The following is a 27743-nucleotide window of genomic DNA, read 5'->3' as shown; positions in this document are numbered from 1 at the left end:
GAGATTTTGGGTTTCTTTATTTAAGGTGATATGCCACATCTTTATTAAATTTCAGGCACGATTAATCTCTTCATTATTTCATGTGTTTTTTCCAATTTGTCTTATTGTTACATAAGTGAGTTTGTAAGAGGGCTTTTGAGGGAGTTAGTTGCCTTATGCTTCAGTTCAGGGAGACCATTTCATGTATTCTAGCTCTGAAGGAAGTCTGAAGTCTTCTGCTGAAGTAGAGAAGTGATATGTTAAAAATAGTATTATTGGAGGAGCAGTGGTAGTTGGAGTGAATGGAGAGACTGTATAAAAGTTTTAAAGTCAGGTTTTGATTTATCTGCTGTTTTAAAAACTTGAAAAGGAGCTTTATAATTACTCTAGATCCCTTCCCTGCAAACACTTAGGCATAAATATCCCAAGTGCTGACCTCCCTTTTTTCCCAAAGCATTTGACCGTAACAGACAGCTAGGTTTCCCAACCAAAATTGCAGCCTGTTATTGAGAAGCAGTTCTTCCTTGTTAGCATATGTGGTTTTCTGAAATGTCTTCACTACCATATATCTCTTCTTGAGTTATATTTGAAGTACTGCTGCCAACTGTGAAAGTCTTGTAAACCTTTATGATTCAGTTGCAGCATTTTTTGATTCTTTTAAGAAATAATTTAAGTTCATGATACCTTTGGTACTTAGTTCTAATATGATTAGCAGATTGTTGCTGTTTATATTGTAGCAGCAGTAAAAGATCCCACATTGCAAATTGTTTTACGTTTAAATACAAAACACTATTTCTGTCCCCCAAAGGATGCAGTATAGTATTGCATCTCCCAAAAGCAGCAGTGTATATATGGCTGTAAATTTCGTGGTAACCTTCTGTTAGACAATATAAGAACTTGCTTATTTTCTCTGGGTTTTCTTTTGTTAAAAGTAGATTCTATTCTGTGTAATTTTAAATGGTAAATGGTAAAATATTACCATGGATGTATAAAATCCACGTGTGTTACCAGACTTTGGACAATATCTGTGTGTTGTGCAGATGACCACTCGTGTTGATGGACATTCCTGGGCTCTTTCTGCTATCGATGAATTTAAAGTTCAGAAGATTGTAACACCACTAAATAAAGACATTATTCCAATAACTGATTCACCTGTTGTTGTGCAGCAACACATGCTGCCACCTAAGAAGTTTGTTCTGCTTTCAGCCCAGGTGAGTGTTACTTTTCTTAATAAAGGAAATCAGAAGAGTAAGTATAAAGTTGGAAGACTGATCTAAACCTGTAAATATTTATTTGGTTTCAATATATTTTAAGGATTGTATTCGGAACATTAAAAGGTATAGGGAAGAAGATTGCTGAAGCCATCTGTACCTATTTTAAATTTACTCTAAGCTGTGGGGGCAGCTTCTCTTCTCCAGTGTATTAACAGTTTTTGTTAATCTCCAGAGACCCATGTAGATATAGATCATCTGAGAAGTTCTTCTAACCCTGTTTGTACTCGTGATTATATGAAATTGAAACAGACGCTGGCTTCCCAGAAAATACAGTTTGAGTGAATATTGTTGGCAATTGAAGTCTGAATAAATTATTTCTTCTTTGTCACAGAACAAGTCCCAAAAGGGTTTTTTGAAAGGGTTTAATGTCAGCTGTTTTGTTAAAGTCAATAATCAGACCCTCTCCAGTAGTTAACTATGGATGCAGGCAAGGTGATTGTGTGTAGAGTCTTACCATGCCCTTGATCTTGAATTCTCCCAGCATTTTTTTTTCCAGGCAGTTTTGAGGATTTACAAGATACATAAAGCCTTTCTTTTCTGTATATACTTACTATATGTTTGTATTATATGCTTCAGGTTAGGCTAAGAACAGCAAAATTCACTCCATTTATGGAGGGTTTATTGCCATTTTTTCAGCCTGTTCTAGACTTGCTGAAGAATTTTCTACATGTGAATGGGAACTGGGCTTTAGGCACCATTAGTGTTATATTTTGATCCAATAACTCAATAAAGGAAAATTCAGACTGCTAAAGATAAGCATTGTGGGGAGAGGGTGTTGTTATGGCCAGAGTAAAGACTTTTTTTTTTTTCTAACTTATTTTGCGTTACTTCTAGGGGAGCTTTATGTTTCATAAACTCAGACCTGTTGATCAGCTGCGACATCTGCTTGTTAGCAATGTAGGTGGAGATGGAGAAGAGATTGAAAGGTTTTTCAAGTTGCATCAGGTAAGAACTTTTGACTTGCTGTGAAAAATGAAAGATTTATAATATTTATATAAATCTAGTCTCTTTCTTCATCGCTTTTTTTTGTTGCTGTAAACTTCTAGTTAACATTTCTTTTATTGATTAAAGTGTTAGCTTTTCCTCCTGTTTTGTCTACATAAAACAAGATTGTATAATGAGAATAACTTCTCATTTTATGATATATGAAAATGGAAGTGTAATTCTCTTTCCCTGAAATTCTTAGATGTCTTGTACACAGAAGTGTAATGCAGTTCTTTGTTTAGAAAAGGAGTTCATCTAAGAGTAAAAAAACACCCTTTTTCCTAAAAAAGTTAAATTCCTACCACTGCAAGATATTTCTACATGTTGAAGGCCAGTAGAAATGTGTATAATTGGTCCGTGTTTTTGTTTAAGGTAAATAACAAGCAGGAGGGAAACTATCATGGATTACAATTTTGACTAATACTTATTAGTATCTGTACTGAATATTCAGTGTAATCTATTCTCTTGTTCTTTGAAAGGACACACTAAGTGATATTTTAACATGCCATTAGAATATGCAAACCATTATTTGTATAGAATTTTTTCTTCAAACACAATCTTAATTTACGTTTCTGTAGAAATTGCATGATTCTTAGTCATAATTAGGTGGCAGACATGAAGATTGTTTCTTATCAGTAATGGTAGGTAGCAAATCAGAGTTTGCAAAAACTGTATAACAAGAACTTATCTGCTACAATGGGATGCCTCCCTATGATTCACTTCCTGTCTGTGATTGGGAAGAGCTGATTTCCTTTCATTCTAAATAAAATGCTGCAAAAAGTACTTACTGTTTAGTTATTGAGCAATATGACTTCTATACATTTCTGATCAACTTGATATAAGCTGCCACACTAACAGTATAATATGCTCTAGGAGGATCAAGCCTGTGCAACTTGTCTTATCTTGGCCTGTTCTAATGCTGCATGTGATAGAGAAGTATCTGCCTGGGCTACTCGAGCATTCTTCAGGTAAATTTCAATTCTGTAGGTTATTCTGAGTATTATGCTCAGGGTCACTAAATAATACTAAATAATTGTACAGGCTCTTTAACCTGGTGCCTGAGGGAGCATTGTTTTAAAATGAGCATAGACTGTTAAATCTGGTGGAATAAGCTTCCACGCTAATTTAGGGCTCTTCAACAAAGGAAGCTTACTGTAATGGTGATTTCTGCTTAGTTCCCCTTTTGGATGCTTGTGTTCCACATGTAGAGGAGGATATTGAAAATGTAGTTTAATCTTGAAATGCACTTACCCTATACTTCAATATCCCAGTTCGTTGAAGTGCAATGTGTAGTAATATCTTTAGTGAGACAAAGACAGCTGGAAAAAGAACAGACAGATTTTTTTTAATTTTTGGGGGGTGGGGTGGGCTTGGTTTTTCTGTTTGGTTTGTTGTTTTTTTTTCTTACCATGTTGTAGTTAGTTATGCTGTTCACCATCGCACCACGGAAATTTATATTGAAATGGACTTACCCTGTTCAGGGACTGATGGCTCTTGATCATAGATGTTGATTTATTTTTTTTAATTTTTTTTATTATTTATTTTGTTGGTTTGTTGGTTTTGGTTTTTTTTTTTCTACCACAAATTGAGTGAGGAAGTACGGGCTTCCACTCTGGAGGATTGATTTGTCATCTCTGTATCTTAAATGCTGCATACCCTTGGTATGGTGCAGATCTGTGTATTTTAATTAGCTGCCTTAAAGAAGTTGGGACTCTTAGCTGTCCTTGCAGGGCATGTAGGCTGGAGGAAAAAAGGGTTTTGGTAAGATACAGCTGTTAAAAGTAATGATAAAATAGGCAGCTTTTACTATATGTTTGCGCTAGAGTTTGAGTGTTATTTCCAAAAACTTGCTTGTTCTTTTCCAAAACTTGTGCAGGTGTTAGATCAAGTCAGCTACTCTCAGTAGGTTGTGAATAGTTACTCTTTGTAAACTCAATTACATTACAAGATCTGAGAGAAAATGTGGGTGATAACTAAGGAGAGATGGGTGTTTGCAAGGGAAGACATAGCAAAGGGCTCATGTAGCAGTATTGGAGAGAGATTAATAGAAATTATTTGTGGACAATAGGAAGATAAGCATGGGTCATTTTAACTGTGTCCTTCTTTCCACTTTCCTGTAGAGGCAAACCTTAAAAAGATGCTAAAGCATATGCCTGATTTTGAGAATTGGTCAATTTATTTTTAAACCCTAATCATATCATATCACCACAGAACTCAAAACATCCACAAAAAAAAATACTTAGGTGTTCATCTAACTTATCTTTGTAATTGCATGTGTTAATGCTTTTCTTATAAAGTATTCAGTTAGTTTTGTTTTATTCTGCCAGAAGTCACAAATATTTCTGAAAAGTTACACTGTTTTTTTTATTCCCTATTTTAAAAGAACCCCAAATTTGCTGTTAATTCTCAAAGACCTGAAAATTAAATGGACTGTGTATGGAGTGTGAGGAATTTTTGTCTTTGCATGTAAACTTCAGGTATGGTGGAGAAGCACAAATGAGATTTCCGTCAGCTCTGCCTCCTCCAAGCAATGTTGGACCTATTTTGGTTTCTCCTGTTACTTCCAGTAAGTAGAAACCATTTCATGGTTTCAGACAATTTTTTTTTTCCCTTAAAAATGTTGTATTTTGTCTTCTCCCAAGTACCTGTGTTCTTTTTGTCTGAAATAGTTCTTTATTTTCTGCTCACCAGCTAATTAATTGCAGAGCTTTTTCCATGTCTCTTGAATGATTTTTTTTTTATTATTATTTAGTGCAAGATTGATGTGATCTCTAACTGTATCTCGATGTTGCATATAATATATTAAGATTATGTGAAGAAGGTATGCATTTGTTGCTCCCAGAGGCACTTCAGGTGCCAGAGAACAATTTATCAATACTGTAGTTCAAACTTTACAAAGGTTAGTTGGTTGTTGTGTGGCTATAGCAGAGTATCTTCTTACAATGTCGTTCTCATACCTCTGCAGATATTGTGTATGAGATGAAAAGAAAAAAATTTGGTCAAGAAATAGGTTAGCCATTTGGAGTTATTTCTCCCTGTAAAAGCTCTAGCTTCAACATTTGGTTTCTACTTAGGTCGTGAGTGCCATCTGCAAATGAGAATAGTGCCTATCGTTTCTCCTCAGAACTCGATGCTTATTGGGGTGGAAGCCTTTCTGTATTACTCAGGTTCACTTAAATTTCTACAGTTGCTTCAGGAAGTTGTTGCTTAACGTGTGTTACTTAATTTCAGGTCTTAAGAGTTTTTAAAAAAGAAATTCATAATGATGTAGGAGGTTGTAGCAAGGTGTGGGTTGTCAAGCATTGGAACAGGCTGCCCAGGGAATGGGTTGATCCCTGGAGGTATTGAAAAGACATGTATATGTGGCAGTTACGGACATGGTTTAGTGGTGGTTTTGGAATTGTTAGGTTAACGGTTGGATCTTAATGATCTTAATGGTCTTTTCCAACCTAAATAATTCTATGATTCTATGAATTTGGAACTCATTGAATTACTGAATTTTTTTTTTTTATCAGGAACTCATTAATTTACAAGATCCTTTACCCTTACCTGACATGTGGCATTCAATTTTACACATCAGACTGGGAAAAAACTTGACTGCCTGGAATGCAAAGAAATTCCATTTCAGTACCATTTTTGATATATCCAAATTCATGAGTATCGGAGAAACATGTTCTGAACTGGGATGAAGTTTTGGAAAAACAGTTGACCTTCTTTTTCAGAATTCTTAACTATTATTAAAATACTAACAAGAGTGGCTATTTTAAATGCATCAATGGCATCGCTTTCTGAGCCTGATGACGTGGAACAATAGCAATGTGGGCAGAAGCTGAAGCAAGGCATAAGAGTGTAAAATTAAATCTGAGTTGAAAAGGACAGCAGCTATGGGGACAACAGGTGCTAGGAGCAGTAAGTTGAAAGTAAGTTGTGGGAGAAATGGCAGGAAGCTCTGTAATCAATTAGGTGACTCCTTTTGGAAGTAATTGTAATTTGCCCAAGTCCAAATGTTTGGATATTTTTATCATTTGCTGTCATATATGCCTCTTTGAAACCTAGTATCAAAGCACTTGTTTCTGTTTTGCTTCAGTGACAAGTCTAGGTGGAAGATGGCGCCATTCTTCTGCTACTACTTACTCCGTTTGCTCAAAGGGTAGAGAACTGTCATGTGAAATTAAGATTCTGGTATTGTGGATGTCCCATATGCTGGGTCTGGCAGTGCTGACAGAAATTGCTTAAAACACCTTGGAATTTTGCATGTGAAGCTACATTACAATAATGTTAGCATTAAAAGGCCAGGCACCTGTTGTGGTTTAACCCCAGACAGCAACTAGGACCATGCAGCCATTCACTCACTCCCCCCTGCCCCCAGTAGGGTAGGGAGAAGAGGGAGAAGAAAACCCAACAACCTTCTGTGTTGAGATAAAGACAGTTTCATAGAACAGTAATGGAAGAGAAAATATTAATAACGGTAAAAGGATATACAAAATAAGTGATGTAATACAATTGCTGTCACCACCCTGATGATTGATTGCCCAGCCCATCCAGAGTGGTGATCATTGATTTCTGCCTGCCCCGCTCCCAGCCAACCCCCACTTATATACTGAGCATGATGTCTATGGTATGGAATATTTCCTTGGCCACCTCGTCCTGTGTATGCTTCCTCTCAGCTTCTATGGGAAGCCGAAAAAGTCCTTGACTTAATATAAGCATTACTTAGCAACAACTAAGACATCAGTGTGTTATCAACATTGTTCCCATACTAAATCCAAAAGACAGCAGCTACTAGGAAGAAAACTCTACCCCAGCTGAAACCAGGACAGCACCTTTAACTTTGTTCCCTCTTTTTCCTGTTGAAAGTCTAGTCATCCATTCGCATGCTGCTTTTCTGCAAGTTTGTGCTTTGCTTGGCACACAGGAGAATGTGCTCTGAGAATGCAATGGCACTGTTTAGTGAAGGACTTTGTTATCCTTAGCACTGTTGTGTGTTGCCAAGTTGATAGAACTGTAGTGATAAGGCAAGAAGGACTGATTCTTTGATAAAATCCAGATTTTCAGAGTGCCATTTTTCGTGCCATTTCTGTGATACGTCATCCTACATGCTGATGGTACATGGACATTTTTGTAGATGACCACACGTATTCCTCATACTTGGGGATCTTAAGTTGGGTATTCAGACTTAATTTGCAGAAGAGTTGAGTATTCACAGCTGAATCTGGGGCCACGGACAGTCTCAAACCGAATGTTCCAAGTTAAGTGTTGCTGTAGTGTTTGTCCAACTGCCCTGTGTTTAAAAAAAAAATAAAAAAATAATAAAAAAAAGAGTAGTAATACCAGCTTCTTTCAGTTGAGTGCTTTGAAGGTAAAATTGATGTTCTTTGAAAGTATCTAAATGACTGAAAGTGAATGCTTTGAGAACAAGTGTCCATATCAGGACTGGGAGCAAGTCAGAAGGTAAAGAACAAGAGAAAGTATGTGGACAGTATTCTACTAAATGCAGGGAACAGATGGTGTGCAATAAATGACACATAAATGCTGGAAAAAAGTATGCTTAATAACTGCTCTTGAAAGAAGCATATAGATTTGGTTTGCTTACAGAGTGTTGGGTTGATAAGAAATGAGTGCGATTTGGTATTTAAATAAAAGCTCTTGGAACAGTTCTAGCTTTAAAGTACATGATTTAACAACTTTGCTGCTTTTGGACAGGGATTTTGTGAGTTACATTTTGGTTTGGGTTTTTTAATTGTTTCTTTACAACAAACTTACTTATTTCTTTTCACTTTCAGGTTCCCCCTTGGTTGCTGATAGTCCACATCCTAATGTTAGCTTTTTGCCAACACCTGTGCCAGGTAATGCCGCCTTTCCTTTGCTGGAGAAATAAGGAATTTTTTTTCAACTAGGCTTTTCTGTTCGCATTCGAATGAATAATATTTCCCTACTTTTACCCTAGGTGTACAACCTCCTACTGTGTCAACTCCCATGTTTCCTTCTGGGAATTCCATGTCTCACCCTGGTACATCCATTAGCGGAATGATGGGTCCCGAGATAGTATTTTCTGGAAGGCACAATGGCATCTGTATATACTTTGCTCGGATTATAGGGTGAGGTATTTGTGTAAAAAGAGATCCTGTCACTCAGTTTGTTTCATAGTTTTTCTTTCCCCTAATGCTTGTAGGTGGTGAACTCTTATCTTAAAAGCATTTAAATTTGAAATTAGTAAAGTGCTTTTTTATGTTGTGTTTGTGGAGTACCTGTTGATAAAATAAGTTCTCTTTACAGCCCTATTAATGCATTTGGTAAACATCTAGGACAGGAAAGTTGCTTAGACATTGATCCTGGAATCATGTATATGCACACCTCTGAAAACCACTGTTTTATTTTTCAAACCTATGATCTGTATGTTTCAAACTCCAACTAAAGGATGAAACAGAAATGCAGAAGGACTTCGGGATCAAAGTCCTGGCTTGCAGTCTTTTCTGTTAAGAAGCTTTAAACAGAATGCTCAAATCAGAGCAATGAAGCAAGACTAAAGAGGATTCTGTTACTTGGATATTGAGTCCTGTGTTACTAAGCACTCCATGCAAGAGCAGAGCTCTTCGTATGTTTGTCATATCTGCATGCTGGTTGGGAAAGAAATTTTTGCTATGACAATTGTTTGCCTACGCTATATTTCCAGATAATAATATTGGCCTGTATTTAAGTATTTGAGACCATCGAACTTCATTTGATTCAAGTTTTAAAATTTGAAATTTTATTAATTATCTACATCTGTAGCATTCAGAAATGTACAGTAGTAACTTTTTTGAATGTTTCATTTTCATCCAAATTAAATCCTTATTTTAGACCTTGAAGTAAAAAGCATTACCATTTCTTTCTTAAGAAATTATACATAGGAGACTTGCAACAACTGTTGCTTAAATTACTTGGCTTTTAACACAGCATTGTTTTGTCTTGCAGAAATATTTGGGATGGCAGTATAGTTTTGGAGAGAGTTTTCAAAAGTGGCAATCGAGAAGTTGTTGCAGTATGTAAAAGATAATTTTGTATTTTTAAAAGTTCCTTATAGTATATGTCTTAAGTTCTATTATACTTCTGTTCCCAATTATAAGCTGGTAAGAGAAAAAAAACATCGTTGTCATCTGAATGTTTTCTTAACTGAGCTCTTAACTGAGGAGTAATGGTAGGTCTTTAATCTTTTAAAGCTACTATTTTGAATGTTACTTTTTAAGACACCTAACTGTATAATTTGATCTCTGTTTTTAATTGGCAATGGCCAGTTTTCTCCATGTTTAGTGATTGCACTTCCTTCATTTCTACATAACTCTTCCAGACAAAGCATAAAAATAAAATGCTTTAGCGGATTAGGGTAAACACTGCAGTTATGTAAGGAAGTAAAAAGATTTTCCAGCATCTTCCTAACTAACACCTTGGTGTTTCACTTTTTGTCCATGATCAAAATAGCCACATCTTTTCTGACTGTGGGTGTTAGTAGAATCCTGAACTGAGTAATTTCAGCAATGCAAATTAACTGCTACATGTGCTTTCCTCCTCCATTTATAAGGCAACTGGGAGACTCTGGAAGACTTTGGCAGTCTCGATCATTGTTTTAGTTCAGAGTTGGAAATAGTAAAACACAGCTGATTTGTTATCAGAGGGGCAAAGAAAGTAGCATCTTGAATACTGTATGTCTTCAACAGACTACTGCCTCTTCACATGTGTGCTCCCTCCTCAATGACTATGTTGTGTTGTAGTGTTAACATTACTATTATGCTATTTATTTGTTGTACCCTCTTTGCTTTTGTCTTTTTAGTGGCTTTAGCTTAAAACTGTAAGTTCTTGGAAAAAAGTTTGGAAACAAAGCTTTCTGTAAAGAATTCTGCTTTTTTTACAGGTAGAAAGCAGTGTTCCATCCCATGTGCTGGAATGTGTACTGCAAGAACTAAAAGGTTTACAAGAATTTCTGGATAGAAATGCACAGTTTGCTACAGTAGGAGCCCTTGGAAACCCAAGGTATTATTCGTTGTGTTTTAAATTTAGTAGTGGCATTTAATGTCCATCTCTTGAAAAACTATACCATGTCTATCTGTTGAGTTGAAGTGTATTTGTGGCTTCAACTATTCAGATGCAAAAAATAAGTTGTTAAAATTCATCTTTAAAAGATTGAGTATTTGTAATCATATTAGTATCTCTCTTTATTTTGGAATTGTAGTTTCACCACACCAGCCAATCTGCAACAGAGGCTCCTGGGTTTCATGCGGCCCGATGGTGGAAGCTCTCAGCAAGTCCAGCAAGAACTCCAGAGGAAATACCATGGTATGTAATTACTTTTGAACAGGAAGTATCAGGGAATGGTGTATTTGGATGTTGCCTTTCTCACTTTTCTTGTTAAAACCTCTGAATAAAAATGTCTTTTTTCCACACAAATTTGGCATTAATTAACATGCCATACTCTGTAATAAGTTCTTCAGAAAAAGCACTGTAATTTGGAAGCTAACTTTGCTAGAACTTTTCTTTTGTTTCCATACCATATGATACTGTTCCATCGGGAGCAGTGCTTCTGCAGTGATTTTGATGTGAAAAAATCATTTACATATGACTGTGCTAGAGATGAAGTAGATACCCAGAATGAAAACTCAAATCTAGATACTCCATTCCAGCCTTTAGGTTGACTGTGGCAAGAGACTTTGTTACAAGCTGCAGATCTTACCTTTCAGTTTGGTATTGAAAGCTTTAATATTGCAACTAATTAAAGCGGTTCACAAAGGAGAATAGCTCCCTGTGACGAGAGTCTGGGTTTCAGTACAGTAACGTCTAGTGGTCTTGAGCTACTGCAAAACACAAGTTGTATTTTTCAATTTATTAACCTAAAAGAAAAGTGCTTGAACTTTAACAAACTTCTAAACTTCTCTCTCTCATACAAATAACTAAATTCCAGTTATGTGTAGATATGTGTCCTCTCTATCCTATTTTCATCAATCAGACAATCTTGAAATACAAAACTAGAGGTTTCTTTGTACACTTACCTGTGTCTTTTTTTTCTTCTTAATGTTCTCCATATTTCTTAAGGTTGTTTCATCTCATTACAGTACTTAGTAGCTACATGCTCGTTTATGTTTTCAGGATAGCAATTCTTAAGCAATTTGTTTGTGAGACAAGTGAGTATGTTGTCTTATTAAAAAGAAATACTGTAATTCAAGTTACAAAGTTACAGTAACTGAAATGTCTACAAGATTTTGTTTAGAAGTAAGAAGCCCGTCCCACAGCCTATTTGAACTCATGTCCTCCTATAGTGTAGCTTTTGCCAGCACTTGCAGGCAAGTTGGGAGGGGTTGCTGGTGTGTATACAGAACTGAAGATAGCTGTGATCCATGTGGGTGTAATCCTGGGGTTTAATTTCCACTTCTTTTTCTGTGCTGCTCACTTTAAATAGGGTGGATGTAATTTATTTTTTTTTAAAGTCATGTAGAACTGGTAGTTATTTAATAATTTTTTTTTTTTTTTCATTTTTATGCATTCCAAAGCCCATAAACTCTGCTGGATTACTAAATGACACAGTATAGTTATAGCTGTCTCATATCTGAACTGCAAGCACTCAAAAGTAAAGACAAGTAATAAGTAGTCCATATTATTCTTTCAGTGAATATAATACATCTTCCCAGATTTAAATGTTACTAGTTTTTTTGAGTAGTTGTTGTTCCTTTAAAGATAGTGTAGAGAGTGTTGACCCAAGTGGTAATTGCAGTTGTTCCTTATAAAAGCCAGTACAGGTAATCAAACAAAAAGGAAATATGTATGGTTTTATTTTTATTTCTTTATGTTCATCATAAATACATCTATAATAACTACTTATAAAAAAAAAAAAAAAAAAAAAACACAAGCAAAAACTTGACTGATATGTAAATCCGGTGCACTGACATGAAACCATACTTCTTTTTCACAAAATACTACTCCTGTATTGTGTAGTTTGAAATAAATGTTAACAGATGGTATTTGTTTTGGGGAAATGTTAACATGGAACTTTCCTCCAAAGAGAGCTAGAGAGCATTAATCAAGAATGGAAAAGAAAAAAAAAAAAACTAGAAATTTAAGGAGATCGTTGTTGTAAAACCTCAAAAATTTACATGCTAATTTGAAACATGTAGAACAGTCACTTATTGACAATCTTTTTGGTTTTTCAGCTGAGGCACAGCTAACTGAGAAGACCTCACTTCAAGGCATCCAGCAGCTTGTTCACAAAACCTGCCAGGCATTGGCTTTATGGAAGTTGCTGTGTGAGCACCAATTCAGTGTTGTTGTAGGTGAGCTTCAGAAGGTACGTTCTGAATCATATGATCTTAATTTTAATTTGTATTTAGCAGCTGAATTTCTTTTGCTACCTAAATATTCCCAAGGGAGTATTACTTTAATTCATTGAGAAACATATAATGAATTTTAAACCGCATATGATTTTTATTCAGGGTGCAAGTGTTTATTTTCAAGAGACTGATGTGTAGTATTGATCTCATTACCCAATTAACAAATTGGAAGTGTTGCTAACAATAGATTTTATTTTACTTTTGACAGTTAATAATGATGAGTCTGGTTTTATAAATTACTGTGTTTTCACCTTAAGCACATTCTGCAAAATGTGCTGAGAAGAATAGACCAATGTTGTCCAGCTGAGAGAAATTCACTCTTTCCCTTAGTGTTGGTAAAGGTTTAACAGTGGAGAGCACTAGGGTTGTAGAGTCTCAAACTAGAGTCTCAAACCCTTGTGCTTTTGGGTAAGTAGGGGTCTAGAACATATCACAGAACAGCTGAAGTTGGAAGGGACCTGTGGAGTTTATCTGCCCCCTCTGCTCAAAGCAGCATCAACTAGAGCAGGTTGCCAAGGACTGTGTCCCGTGAGGTTTTTAATATGTCCAAAGATGGACGCTCCACAGCCTCTCTGGGCAACCCATTCCAGTGTTTAACCACCTTTAGAGTAAAAAAGATTTTTCTTAACTTCAGCTTTCCGTCATTGTGTTGTGTCCTGTCACTGGGCACCACAAAAAATCTGGCTCTGCCTTCTTTACACCTTCCTATAAATATTAGTAAGATCCCACACACTGTCCCCTGAACCTTCTCTTCTCCAGGCTAAATAATCCCAGTTCTTTCAGCCTCTCCTTCTTTGCAAAGAAGGAAGCTTACAGAACTGTGGGTGCTACTACTGTGTACCCTTTGCTAATGCTGAATTTGCGTCCAGCCCTTGAAGAAGGAATTAATTTGGATACTAGGCATTCTGTCCTAGCACTTGATAGGAAAATAGGTTATCTGAGAAGTTGTATTCTTTGTCGATTAAAAAGAACGGTTTTTAAATTTCACAAATGCACAGAAGCTGGAGTTATTTACACTGTTGCTTTGGGGAGTTAGCATGATTTCTAACACAGGCAGCTGTTCTCTTGTGTTGGTCAAGGAGTTAACCAGTTGTTTAACAAATAGAACCTTTTCCTCTGTCTTCAGTAGTTTCAGAATTTTTATAAAAGTATTTTCATGCTATTAGTGGTCATCCATAGACCTTACATAGACACTACGGGCAACTGTATGTGAGCAAATATTCCTAATAATTAAAAAAAAATAATAACCTTCAATCTAATTTAATATAAAAAAAGCATGAAGAGTACAGACCTCAAACTTTTTTAATTCCTCCTTTTTATGTATCTGTCATTTTTTTTCATTTGTGACAGTACTCAGATGGTTCCCAGTAATGAAAGCTGTGACATGCTAATTTTATAGGGTGTCCATTCTGACAGTGCCCTGTGAAGTAAAGGGAACTAATTTCATTCTTACTCGCAGAGATCTGAAACAAAAGTGACACATAGTGAAGATGGGAGAGGAAGTCTGCTAAGGGGAGTTCTGTCCGTCCTTTGGCATCCAAGGGTCTAGTGCCTTCATTGATAGGGCTTTCTTTATTATTTCCATTTTGCTATTTAGTGTGTGTTTTAGGTAATGTATTTCTATGCTGTGCACTTTAGTCCTTGGAGTTTTGCATGCTTTTATTTACCAGAAACAGTTAATTTTGCTGCTATAACATTTTGATGTTTCTGAAGAGAATAAAGTAAAAACTTTAGTAGACTGACATTCTGTCTGTCCTCAGGAACTTCAAGAACAACTAAAGATTACTGCTTTCAAAGACTTGGTAATTAGAGACAGAGAGTTGACTGGAGCACTCATTGCTTCTCTCATAAACTGTTATATCAGAGATAACGCTGCTGTGGATGGCATCATTGCCCATTTGCAAGACATCTGTCCTCTTCTGTATAGCACGGATGATGCTGTGTGTTCCAAGGTAAGTGCACTTCCAGATTTTACAGCATCAAAACACAACTTTAGAACATGTTCAAATGAGGTAAATTGGGCAGCTTGTAAATCTTTATGCTTGAGCAATATCAGGAGCACAGAACTAATGAAGGCAGGTCATGTGCATATTTGTGATTAATGCTGAAAATTATGTGACCTCTGGTTTGGTGCATTTTCAAGTTCTTTGTAGTGTTCATAGGGTCTCTACCTCCAATGTGATGTCTAATAAAACTGTCATCTTGATGTTAATAAAATGTGATTTTATTCCACTCTTCCCTCAGCGTGGGCTCTTGTTTTCTGTCTGTTGCCTAGTTTCATGGCATTTGTGGAAAGATAATTGTGTTTAAGAACTTCACTCTTTGAAGCTCTTCAAATAAATTTGAAGAGTAACTGGTGAGGGGAGGATAGGGAACCAGTGGCTGTTTAAGTCTTAAGCCCTTCTCTCTACTGCCGTTGTAGTATTTCTGCTGGAAACCTGTGTTATCAAGCAACAGGAGAGTGCTTTTGAGAGGGTGATGTTTCTACTGTTTCAGCTTTTAAGTTCGGAATAATAACTGATTAAATTACAACAATATCCGTGATCTGTTCACGGTGTGTTCATGTGAATAGTTTCCATTTTCCCATCATTTGTCTTTAGGCAAATGAACTGCTTCAGCGGTCTCGACAGGCTCAAAGCAAACTGGAAAAAGAGAAGATGCTAAGAGAGTCACTGAAAGAGTACCAGAAGATCAGCAATCAAGTAGACCTTGCTAACGTTTGTGCTCAATATAGGCAAGGTAAGAGGCAATCACTGATCATGTCTGGTAAATAGTTTCTGTAGTATCCTTTTGTGCCATCTTCATATTTGTTTGTTTTATTAACTTTCAACTCATTTTATAGTGTTTTACCATAAGCAGTTTCTTAATAGCTCTTACAGTTAACATAAGTCAACCTGTTCTTGTTTAAAGGTTTTCTAGATTTCACCAACCAATAAAAGAACCCACTTCTGTATAAAAATATTCCATTCTACTTATTTCACATTGCAGTGTCCATTTGTTTCATATATGTGGTAAAAATGATTTTAGGAAAATCGTTGGGCTGTATGTAACAGAGGGTAAATGACTGTACTTTTGCAGGTAAGTTGTTATACCAGATATGCTGTTTGAAAAATGGTTCTAGCTTCTCCTGCATAAAACAGGATTCAGTACCTAATTTAAATGTAGATATAACTGTTGTAACAGTCAAGATTTTAGTACAAGTTTTCTGTACAAATATGTGACTTCAAACTCACATCCCACAGGTTAGGTACAGGTGTACACCTCTATATGATACAGACTAGAGTGAATAAGGTTTATTTTTTTTCTTGCTTGTTAACATGGGAATTGTTTGATGTCACTTACATTTTGTCATAGATTTAATACAACAATTAATGGTGATATTTGTTGCTTTTCTTCTAGTGCGTTTCTATGAGGGAGTAGTAGAACTCTCTCTTACAGCTGCAGAGAAGAAAGATCCCCAAGGCCTTGGCCTTCATTTCTATAAAAATGGAGAACCAGAAGAGGATGTTGTTGGACTACAAGCTTTTCAAGAAAGGCAAGTTCTCAGAATGTCTTGTTACCTTTATATGAGGTGCTTTATTTCAGGTGACTAGAAGAGTAACTCTTTTGGGGAAGGTATGCAGGGTAATGACAAACAAGAATTTTATAATAAGGGACACAATATAAATGTTTTTACCCTGCGTGCTGTCCTTGATTATCATTAATATGTCACCAACTTAATCTGGAACAGAGGGTAAACTGATAGACGCAGAAAACATTGTGATCTGAATGTTACAGAAATACTTGTTAGAAAGACGATTGAGAATGAAGTAGATTATGGCCACTAGCTGACAATAAACTGTGACTTCTTTTAAATGTTAGTAATTCCGTTTACAAAGCCATACAATAACATTTGAGAAGAGTATTTCATAGATAGTTGCAATGAAAATTGTGAGACTTTTATTTTCTTTTGGTGTGTTTACAGGTTGAACAGCTACAAGTGTATCACTGACACCCTTCAGGAGTTAGTGAATCAAAGTAAAGCTGCTCCTCAGTCTCCCAGTGTACCCAAAAAACCAGGTCCTCCTGTGCTGTCATCTGACCCCAACATGCTAAGCAATGAAGAAGCAGGGCATCATGTAAGAAACACAGAAAATCATGACTGCACTCCAGATAATACTGTGATTTGAAAGGGTGTAGAATTTATTTTTGAAAAATTACAGAATAGTTTAGCAAAGTAGATAAAAGTCAAGATTTCTCATAAATTGGCTTCTTTATGTACAGAGTGTTCCTAGAAATGATGACATGCAAATAACATGAACCTAAGTATTGTCGCATATGTATCCAGTGCTTGATGTAATGTATCCACTTCTGGAATAGCAGCTTTGGCCTTCTCTTCCCTTAGTTTGAACAAATGCTAAAGCTGGCTCAGCGTTCAACAGATGAACTCTTCAGTATTGCACTTTACAACTGGTTGATACAAGTTGACTTGACAGACAAACTGTTACAGGTGAGCTCATCTCTATACAATGAAATAATTTGTCAGAGGGTTCCACTGAACTGGAAGAGTTAATTGTAACCTGGTGCTTTAAAAAAGAAGAGAGCAAGAATGTAACTGTTATCATTATGATTTTTGCAGGTCACTGCTCCCTTTTTGGAACCTTACCTTGTGCGGATGACCAAGATTGACCAAAACAAAGTCCGTTACATGGATTTACTGTGGAGATACTTTGAAAAAAACAGAAATTTTAGTAATGCAGCCAGAGTCTTGGCTAAGTTGGCTGACCTGCATAGGTATGGACTATGCATGATCTATTGTATATATTGAGGTAATGGGGGGAAAAAAACAAACTATCTACTTTAAGAAAAGGCCAAGGACAAGAATATGCCAGTGCCCAAGGATGTTTGCTAAAAAAAATTTAAATGAATGGAATATACTAGTTGTTAATCCAGGCCGTTATTAGAAAGAAATTATATGTTTATTTTATGTTTTATACATTAGCTTGCAATGTATTTCCTGTTGCAAGTACTGTATATTAAGTGGTCATTTCTTACACAGAATTCTATAATGTGATGGTGTAACTGTGGAGCAGTGGATCGAGAAGTACACTAGAACAGATCATGCAACAAAGATGGGGTTACATGGTTCAATAATGTCCTGCGTGACTTAGTAAAATCAGGAGAACTCGTATACTAATTCCCAGAGTCTAGTTAAAATATAACTAACCCTCAAATATAAAGTACCCATTTCATTTTGAATATTTGTTTTGCAGCACAGAAATTTCTCTTCAGCAGCGTCTTGAATACATTGCACGTGCCATTTTAAGTGCCAAAAGTTCCACTGCCATATCCTCTATAGCTGCAGATGGTGAATTCCTACATGAACTAGAAGAGAAAATGGAAGTAAGAAAAAATACTAATCTAAGATACACTGTAAATGCACTATTTCTTTGTCTCATCGGCACATGACATTATTACCAATTATGTAGGAACAGTTTTCTGTGTTACCTTCCTGATGTGGCAGTTATGCAGTTGATTGGAGACTCTGAGGTATAAGACAGTAACATTTCTACATTTAAATAGGTTAATTAATTCTGTGTGTGTTCTTAAGCTTTAATTAAATTAAGCCAATCTGGAAATATTTTATTTTTCTTTTTAATCAAGGTTGCAAGGATCCAGCTTCAAATACAAGAAACATTACAAAGGCAGTATTCCCATCATTCTTCAGTGCAAGACGCAATCTCCCAGCTTGATGCTGAGCTGATGGATATAACCAAGGTGATTAAAATTTCTCTGTATTAAAAGACAAGTTTTCACATTTAGGGGGGAAAAAATGTTTTGCGAAGAATAATCCTATGCTGACTAGCAAAAGTAATAGAAAGACAGTTTGGCATTCCTGGTCTCAGGATGTCTGTTACCCTAGACTGTCTTTTTCTGTACTTTGATATTCCTTCATCTTTAGTCCTTTAATTTCTTCCCTGTCTTTATCTTCTTTACTAAGTCTCTTACTGGGAAAATTTTTAGAAAATTAACGGTATTAATTATAACTTCATATAAAATTGTATTAAAGAAGTGAAACTAAATGTAGTAAAAAAAATCATTTAGTGTTTGACAATAGTTAGATAAGTTGCACCTTTACTAGTCTGATACCTACCATATAAAATAAAGAAAAACTGAATTTAAAAATTTCCTTTTTATCCTGCTTAAATGTAAAGCCTGATAATTTTTCTTTCAGCTGTATGGAGAATTTGCTGATCCTTTTAAGCTCTCGGAGTGTAAGCTTGCAATTATACATTGTGCGGGTCATTCTGATCCTATCTTGGTGCAAACTCTCTGGCAAGAAATCATTGAGAAAGGTAGGTCTTAATGGACTAGGAGCGGTACAAACTAGAACTATAGGAAAATGGTACGATTAATGCTTTTAAGGCTATGTGCTGCTACTGACATGCTGTCCAAGTGAGATGCTTTTTTTTCTGGACTATTCTGTAATATATTTGGTAATCATAGTTAACTAGTAATTCATTCATGTGGCTTGTGTGAATAAAGGACAGAAAAGTAATATTTCTATGTATATGTTGGACTATATTGCGTGTATGTCATTTCATCCCTTCTTGTTCTTAAATGCTTAGGTGTTCCTAGATACACGGACTTCAGAATACCTGTGAAATTTCATCTGAAGGTTTCACTATTAGGAAATTATAATAAAAATGTTAAATTTATCATGATAAGGTTAAAGAATCTTTAGGGAGTTCAGTGTTTTAATAATGTTGACAGGAGTGGAAGTGTAAGGGTTTTATCCATAGAGAAGCAGAGTAGTGGGCACAGCTCTGCAAGCCTAGCCACTCACCTCTGATCATCTGCCTCACCCTTTACCATAAGCTGGTTATTCACTCTCTCTTACTGTTGGGTTTTTTCTTAGATTTTGTGCTCAAGGTTGCCGTTGTGCAAACAACATAGACAGTGATTTGAGGAAAAAGCTACATGGTAGTGAGGTTTTGTGTATTTTTTGTTGTTGCGTTTGGTGGTGGGTTTTGGATGGGTTTTTTGTTTGTTTGTGTGAAGTAGATTTGCATGGAACTTCAAGGAAACACAAAAATCTGTGAATATATATGCATACACACCAGAAATGTTATATTTTCTCTTTCATGTGCTGATTTTGCACTGACAATAGTGTAAGATTTTGATGTGTTATAAATTTAAACACCACAGTTCAGTTGTGTATAGATGTGGAACTTTTTTCCGAAGTTCTCTCAAAATTATTTCACTTTTTCACTTTCAGAGTTGAGCGATAGCGTGTCTCTGAGCCCTGCTGACAGAATGCAAGCACTTAGTCTGAAGATGGTATTGCTTGGAAAGATATATGCTGGCACACCTCGTTACTTTCCTTTAGGCAAGTTGTTTAGCCTGCATAGTAAATAAACAAATGTATTACATGAATGGGTCTCAGCTTTCTTTGTAGCCTCTTAAAAAAAGTTTTAACCTAAGAAATGTGTTGTTTTTTTTTTAAATCTAAAAGGAAAGAGTATTGATAATTCTGTAATACATAATTACATGCTTGTGATCCATAATTACCGTAGTTATTTGTGAAGTTTTTCGCTGTAGCTGAAGCAACAAATAAATTCAGCTGTCAGTAGTGATGGAGTTGATCTTGAGGGTAGCTGGGTGGTACTTTTCAGTTTTTCCCAGGAAATTAGGAACGAAAATGTTGTGATACTTGTTTATAATTACAGTGAGTTTGACAAAGGACTGAGGAGAGGGAGGTTAGACAAAAAGTAGAAACACACTTCCTATTGGCCTCTAATTTTGTAAACACAGTATAACTGTATGATTACAAAACTATTACAGATTTTACAGGTGCAGTTTTTCCTAGAAAAACCAGAAGTTACAGATTTTCACCCTGAATGGGAAGTAAATGAAGCATAGAAGGCAGCAACGGTTATTTTCAGATGGCTGCGCATATCCCATTTTAGAAAGTAGTGAAGTTTGTTTGTATCAAAGTACAAAGTAAAAATGTTTGTTTATGTATATATCTTATTATATAATAAGATTTTAGGCAAACACAATAATATCTGCTGTCTTTTGAAGTATTTACTGCTACTTGCAGGGTCAGATTCTAAAAACAATACAGGAGATTTCTGGATCATTTTTGGAGCTTATTTCTGCTTTTGAGATGCTCACATGTTTTGACAACTTTGTAATATATAAAAACCTGGAAAATATATTGTTTAGCACTAAATGTTCTTTTACAATACTAAAATACCAAGCTTTACAATATTTTAGTATTGTAAAAGAACATGTAGTGCTGAACAATTTATTGTTAATTCTTACTGACACTTAACATGATAAAAAAATGCAGGAGTGTCGCTGGCTGTTCCAACAAATTAAATGATACTATGTTATTTTGTGCTGAAACAAAAGTTAATGTACTTTTTTTAAGAGCATAGTTCCATGGCAGATATTAAAGTACTTAGTATGAGTAATCCATGTCATGCATTGCTGAAGCTTAATACCATCTTTGGAAGTAGTTACATTTTGCATATCCTTCCCTCAGTGCAGACTGGAGGAAACTGTTATGTGGGCTTCACAGGAGAAAGTACCAACTGTGTGAAAAACAGAAAACTTGGAGTAGATCACTTTCAAATGCCTTTCTTTGCTAGACTCCCATTAATACATTGGAACCTAAACATCCTGTTATTTTGTCTTCCAGATTTTCTAGTGCAGTTTCTAGAGCAACAGGTCTGTACTTTGAACTGGGATGTAGGTTTTGTAACATACACCATGCAAGAAATTGGAGTGCCATTGCCAAGGCTGCTTGAAGTATATGACCAGTTGTTTAAAGCACGGGTAAGGAAAATAGCCACAAAATAAAAATTCTCTTTTCAACTACTATCTCAAGGTCCATTAGCAGGTAACCTAAAATAATATATGGTGTGATATCAACTTCATAACTTTTGTTGCATTTTTTTTTTTTACTCAAAGGCGCTTAATGCTGCTTTTTCTCTTCCTTTTGATTTTATTCACTTCAATCCTAAAGTATGAGGAAAATTGTAAATCCTTTTACTTCACCTAAATCTGATTGAGGAGTAGGTAGGATTAGAACTGTTATGTTGCAGAAGGAACAACATATCTTGACTATATTAATATTATTTGTTTCCTGTTAATGATTAAAATTTGCTATATTACTGCATCTTGTCTAATCTATTGATGCAGTAGGCATAAAGAATAAGAAGTCATATTTTTAGCTTTTGGTTTGTAGAAAAGGTTTAAACAGGATTAAAACAAAGAGAATTGATTTGCTTCTTTTTACCCAGATTACTTACAGTGTAAGGAATTCAGAACTTCTAAAATCTATTACTTTACAGACTGTTATGTAATGGAAAACTGAGTTAAATTAATGTATGTTTTAGTACTCAAAAGTCAAAATAGTACTTAAATACAGACTTAATATAGATAAAGATAGAATTCCCATTTCTCTTATATTTTTGTTACAATGAATAAATAATTATCACAGCTGGCAATATGTGTGCACATACTTTGTTTTTTTTCCCTTTGCCTTCTTAATATTTGTCTCCTTAATATTTTGGCATCTTTTTTAGGACCCCTACTGGAATAGAATGAAAAAGCCTTTACACCTTTTAGAGTGTATTCATGTATTATTATCAGGTTATGTACACGATCCAAGCAAAGTACTTCTGAGGTAAGAAAGGCAACTATATCCTAAAAAATAGTGAAAGATATAAAATATCCTAAAGCACTACACTTCAGCAATCCCCAAAGCTTTTCTTCTTTATTTTTGGGTACTTTGGTATTTCTTTCCTATCTGTGATCACTGAGATTCCTTGTTCAAAACCAGTTGGTAAAACCTTGTAGGGTCCTCCCTATATAAACAGCTTCAATAGAGATAATTTTCTCCACCTCACTGAAGTTTCATGAGCAACTGAGAGGATTATTTTGTAAATTTTGTCAACATACTTTAAGCAGTAGTACAGACAAATTAGAGGGAATCTGGGAAAAGCAGGGAAAAATTAGAATTGGGCATCTTATGAATGAAAAAGTGAACTGTTTACTGAAGAAAGGCTAGAAAGCACTAAATTCTTGTATTCTGGAAAAGAGAAGACTAAACATGGGGATAGATCTTCCCAAATAGTTTTAAAGAGATTGGTGATGAATCACTCTCCAAGACTAATATTCATCTTAGTCTGCAACAGGAAAGAATTTAGGTTTAATATCAGAAAAAGTTTCTAGCCAAAAGAATAGCTATATATTTGAACAAGTTGCCTGCATATTATAGTATCTCTTGCTGTGGCAACTTTTGTGAATACAAACATCAGTCAGAACTGTCTTCTCTTAGAAACAACGAGCAGAACTAGGCAAAATCTTGACAGCTCTTCTAACCATAATTTTTTCTTAATCTCTTGAAAATATACATGTAAATATTCCCTGTTCACCTGTAGAGTTTACATCTAACCTGTCTCACTTCTTTGGTCTTATATGGTTAGGTGATTTAAATATTCTAGTTTATTAGAACTTTAGTGAATGTTGTCTAATTTTAGTATCTACTTAGATATTAATACCTAAATTGTTGTGATTTGATAGTAATTTTAAATATTTAAATTGCTATCTACATTTATAACTTATACATTGATTTTATTAATATCTAAAGTAATATCTAAATATGAAATATTTCACATTGCTGTTAACTGTATCGTGTTATTGTTTATATTTAATATCAGATAAATAGTAATTATTCATTCCTTTTCCCAGTATGCCTTAGTCACAAGCATTATATTTCAAAAATCAATTTTTCTAATAAATAAATACTTAAAAGTAGCTGACAGATGTCTTGCTGATATGTTATTCCATTAAAACACAAAAGAACACTCACGTTCTGTATTTCAGATGAATTCTAATATACAGAAACAAAAAGGAGCTCATTATTATTATGTTTTCTTTACAGGCGACGATTCACAAATGATTGCTTGGATGCTGTTAGTTGCTACCTTGTTGAACTTCAGTCTATGAGCCCGACACTAACGGTGCAGACTACTATTGGGAATTTTAAATCACTACAGGCTAAACTAGAACGGCTTCACTGATTGGCTAATATAACAGGATTATTAGCTCAGATGAAATGAACTATAAAAGTTCAGATGTCTGCACTGAATCTCTGGAAAAACAAATCCTCAGAAATAAATTCTGAGAAAGTTTTATTTCCTGTTGCAGTTATCAATCGCGTGGCCTGTATTCGTGCTATTCTAAAGGTATCTACAAATTGTAGAATGTAAATGTGACAAATGGAGTTTCTTTACTGCCACCAAATTTTTTAACAATGGAAAGCTTTTTTTTTTATACTGTTGAAATAAAATACATTGTGAGATCATTCCTTTAAGAATTAAAAATATTTGGAAAACTTTTTTCATTTTCTTTTCTTAACATAAAGTAGTGGAGAAAAGTAGGATGTAAAATCTACTTACTAGCTGTTTTACAATATCAAAACAAGAAATGACAACTGCTGAAGGCAAGGTGATGATAAGAGTGCATGTGGATGAGTCCGGTTGTAAATGTGGTCATAACTAGGGAATAGTGATGCAATCATATCTCTCTGCGTGTGTTTATCGGCAGATCTTTTAATAACAAAGATAACCATTATTTCATAACTGTGACTTTAAACACAGCCTGCCTCTGTAAATAGAATGTTTGGGATTAAATTAAAGAAACTTTGACGTGAAAGCATAGTATTAAAAGCCCATCAGGTTATTTTCCCTGTTCCATTTTAATAAAGATATTGTACCTGTTCACATAAAGAAGTCAAGAAGTGACTTCTGTCTACTTTCATTACATGCACACAAGCATCAAATTGTGTATATTCCTTAAAAAAAGCAAAACCTACTCATCATCCTGTATGCATGCGTGCTTCCTAAGATTTTAAAATCTCATCATACAAGGAAATTTGGTTTGTCCCTATTTTGCTGGTGTGCATTGTGTACATATTCAACAACATAAACTCTATATAACCTGCACAAGAAATTACCAGTTTATGTTGGTCTTTAGTCTTTCCCAAATAACTTCATATATTTAAATAATCAAAGAGTTTGGAGAGATTTTTAATGGGGGAAAGAAGCAAATATCTTTATGCCTACAGAGTAGATTAATGTATTTTTTTTTCCAGGAGAATGAGCAGTTGATACGCCCATCACAGGTGTTCAAAAAAATAGGAAAAAAAAGAAGTATAGATTAAGACATTTATTTACATGCAAGTTGCCTACTTATAGCCTTTACTACTATATCTAATTTCTATGCTCTAAAGTTTTGTTTATAGTACAGCCATTAAATTTCTTTTCCTGTGAACTGCCAAGTACCTTCTGATGATTTTCAGCCAGAGAATGCACCCAGTGGAGTAACATGTAAATTAAAATACATCTCCTTTTTACCTCTTGTTAGATTTAAATAGAGCTGAAATCTTAACAGTGGCTTTTCTTTTCTGTCAGTCTTGAAATTTCCTCAAACTATTTAAATAGAGGAATTACTGTATGTCCTGGGAAAAAGATTTGCATCTTCCTATATAAAGTATACTATCTTTAGATATTACAAGTTATTTTCTGCTGATAGCTATGTTTCACATCGTCATGCACATTTACACTTGTGTTGTTATTGCAGTTCTCTTCATACAAGTGACGTCCCAAGTCTTGCCTAATGTGTTTACCTCTTATTTCTGAATTTTAATATTTTCATGGAAGTATGTTGTGTTGAGCCTATTCCATAATCTAGGTAAGTAGATTTCTGTTTTCAGATCTGGAGAAATGACCAAAGAGTTGGGAACTGGTGCAAGTCACAGACTTGAGTTTCAACTCTTCTTCTTTTTTTTTTTTCTTTTTTCTTTTTTTTTTTTTTTCTGGTTAATACAATAAGAATGCCTCTAGCAATCTTACCAGTTTATCAAAGTGTATCAAGAGTTATCTTTGATATCTTTCAGGTCATTACAGGCAATTTCAGTGTAGACATTGCCTTTTGTTTTCATAGCCCTTGCTCTGCTCTCAGGTGGAGAAAGGGCAGGTTCTGTTTCCTGGTTTAAATTTGGAGGGATGTGAAAACCTGAGGGGTGGGTGGATTAATGCAGTAGGTGAAACAAATGGTGACAAGTACAGGGAAGTCAGCTGACCAACATGAACATCAACCAGTCGCCATTAACAAAATCATCAACAACCAGATAATTACTTTTGTTGGTCTTCTTTTTTTAATTCCCCGTTCTCTCACAATATTACTCATTCTCAATCAAGATTGTGGTTAAGGAACGGTAGAAAGACCATTTGGTCTTTGTGGATGGTTGCACTCAGAGTTGCGATCAGCAGCTTGATGTCCAAGTGGAGAGCAGTGACACTGGAGTGGAGAGATGCCATCCAGAGGGACCTGGACAGGCTGCAGATGTGGGCCCAAGCCAACCTCATGCATTAAACAATGCCAACTGCAAGGTCTTACATCTGGGTCGGGGCAATCCCAAGCACAAATACAGGCTCAGCTGGAGAGCAGCCCTGAGGAGAAGGACCTGGGGGTGCTGATGGACAAGAAGTTCAACAGGAGCCAGCAATGTGCAATCACAGCCCAGAAGGCCAACCATATCCTTGGCTGCATCAGAAGTGTGGCCAGCAGGTCAAAGGAGGTGATTCTGCCCCTCTACTCCACTCTCGTGAGACCCCACCTGGAGTACTGCATCCAGCTCTGGAATCCCCAACATAAGGACATGGACCCGCTGGAGCATGTCCAGAGGAGAGCCACGAGGGTGATCCAAGGGCTGGAGTACCTCTCCCAGGAGGAGAGGCTGAAAGAGTTGGGGCTGTTGAGCCTGGAGAAGAGAAGGCTCCGAGGGGATCTTCTCACGGCCTTCCAGTACCTAAAGGGGGCCTACAGGAGAGCTGGGGAAGGACTTCTTACTAGGGCATGTACCGATAGGATGAGGGGGAATGGCTTTAAACTGGAAGAGGGCAGTTTTTCAAAGAAGTTTTCCACTTTGAGGGTGGTAAGGCACTGGAACGGGTTGCCCAGAGAGGTTGTTGAGGCCCCATCCCTGGAGGTGTTCAAGGCCAGGCTGGACGTGGCCTTGGGCACCCTGGTCTAGTGGGAGGTGTCGGGTTGGAACTCGATGATCTTCCAGGTTCCTTCCAACCTAAACCATTCTATGATTCTATGATATGATGATTGAAAATGGTTTGAGGAACCAGAGCCTGTTTGAGGGAATAACTAACTGCTTTAAGGGAATCAAAGGCCATGCAACAAAGCGACCATTGACCCCACTTCTTGTATTTCACCTCAATTCCTGTATTTGATAGGGAGTGTTGGTCCCTTATAGCTGTGTCTCCGACTGTCACTATCCCCCCGCTCCCGACTACTGCCGCTGCCGCAAAGTCTCCCCCAGCAGCGCGCCCTGTTGCCGCCGGGCTGCCGCCGCGGGCCGCACCTGCTGCCCGGCTTTCCCCGCTGAGGGAGTGGTGATCGTCAGGGCTCCCTGATCGGTTTTCTCGAAACCCACGAGTCCTGCACCCAGCCGGCAGGTTCGCAGCCGAAGGGGCAGGGGTGAGCCGTACGCTGAGCCGGCCACAGCACTGCGGCAGCCAACAGTAGACCGCCCCTTCTGGTGAGGGTCGCTCCAGTCGGGGAATCGGCTGCCAGTCGCAGGCGGCCCGTCGGGCGGGGCCGGCCCGCGCGCATGCGCACTGCGCTGCCCCCGCCCCACCTCCGGCCGTTGACTCGCAGCCGTTGGCGGCGGCGGGGCTGGGGTGCCCCGGCGGGGCGGTGAGTGTGGCCTGGGCGGCGGCGGGGTCCGACGGCGGCCGCTGTGACGGCGCGACTGGGACTGGGACTGGGACTGGGACTGGGACTGGGGATCCTGCTCCCGGGTGACGCGGCGGCCCATCAGCGCCCTGGCTTTGCCGGTCGTGGTGAGGGTGTACCGTCACCCCGCGGCCTGAGGTGCACGCTCCCATGCGGGGAGGCCCTCCTGACCCCTCCCTCTGCCTGGGCTCGGGTCTGAAACGCAGCCGGCCCTCGGAGCCCTGCTGGGGTGTTGCGCGGGTGCCTTGCGCTCAGCAGGCTGCCGTTTGTTTCCCTTGCTTTCTGCCTGCTTGTTAGAGCTTTTAGCAAAGTAGTTTGTCTTGCGGTTCCTTTCTCTCAACTCCTTCTG

The 27743-nt window shown here is 36.9% G+C and overlaps 1 protein-coding gene across 1 annotated transcript in view; it reads left to right on the top strand.

Annotated features, from left to right (window-relative positions):
• NUP155 (nucleoporin 155) overlaps nucleotides 1–23967 on the top strand; it is a 30875-nt gene extending 6908 nt beyond the window's left edge. Inside the window, exons 12-35 of the mRNA XM_082497906.1 lie at nucleotides 1020–1190; nucleotides 2088–2198; nucleotides 3111–3205; nucleotides 4715–4803; nucleotides 6325–6387; nucleotides 8021–8083; nucleotides 8185–8335; nucleotides 9192–9258; nucleotides 10126–10244; nucleotides 10444–10547; nucleotides 12413–12546; nucleotides 14350–14541; nucleotides 15190–15328; nucleotides 15989–16124; nucleotides 16554–16707; nucleotides 16974–17078; nucleotides 17208–17362; nucleotides 17842–17971; nucleotides 18233–18346; nucleotides 18804–18924; nucleotides 19848–19958; nucleotides 21276–21412; nucleotides 22165–22265; nucleotides 23526–23967. Of these exons, the coding sequence (XP_082354032.1) occupies nucleotides 1020–1190; nucleotides 2088–2198; nucleotides 3111–3205; nucleotides 4715–4803; nucleotides 6325–6387; nucleotides 8021–8083; nucleotides 8185–8335; nucleotides 9192–9258; nucleotides 10126–10244; nucleotides 10444–10547; nucleotides 12413–12546; nucleotides 14350–14541; nucleotides 15190–15328; nucleotides 15989–16124; nucleotides 16554–16707; nucleotides 16974–17078; nucleotides 17208–17362; nucleotides 17842–17971; nucleotides 18233–18346; nucleotides 18804–18924; nucleotides 19848–19958; nucleotides 21276–21412; nucleotides 22165–22265; nucleotides 23526–23664 (2901 nt within the window). The 3' untranslated portion in view covers nucleotides 23665–23967. The remainder of the gene's footprint in view (nucleotides 1–1019; nucleotides 1191–2087; nucleotides 2199–3110; nucleotides 3206–4714; nucleotides 4804–6324; nucleotides 6388–8020; nucleotides 8084–8184; nucleotides 8336–9191; nucleotides 9259–10125; nucleotides 10245–10443; nucleotides 10548–12412; nucleotides 12547–14349; nucleotides 14542–15189; nucleotides 15329–15988; nucleotides 16125–16553; nucleotides 16708–16973; nucleotides 17079–17207; nucleotides 17363–17841; nucleotides 17972–18232; nucleotides 18347–18803; nucleotides 18925–19847; nucleotides 19959–21275; nucleotides 21413–22164; nucleotides 22266–23525) is intronic.
• The last annotated feature ends 3776 nt before the right edge of the window (nucleotides 23968–27743 follow it).

This window comes from Vanellus vanellus (genome assembly GCF_965231255.1).
Source record: "Vanellus vanellus genome assembly, chromosome: Z".
NCBI classification, from domain to species: domain Eukaryota; kingdom Metazoa; phylum Chordata; class Aves; order Charadriiformes; family Charadriidae; genus Vanellus; species Vanellus vanellus.
The sequence above is the reverse complement of the archived record's forward strand: the minus strand, read 5'-3'. Positions and strand labels throughout refer to the sequence as shown.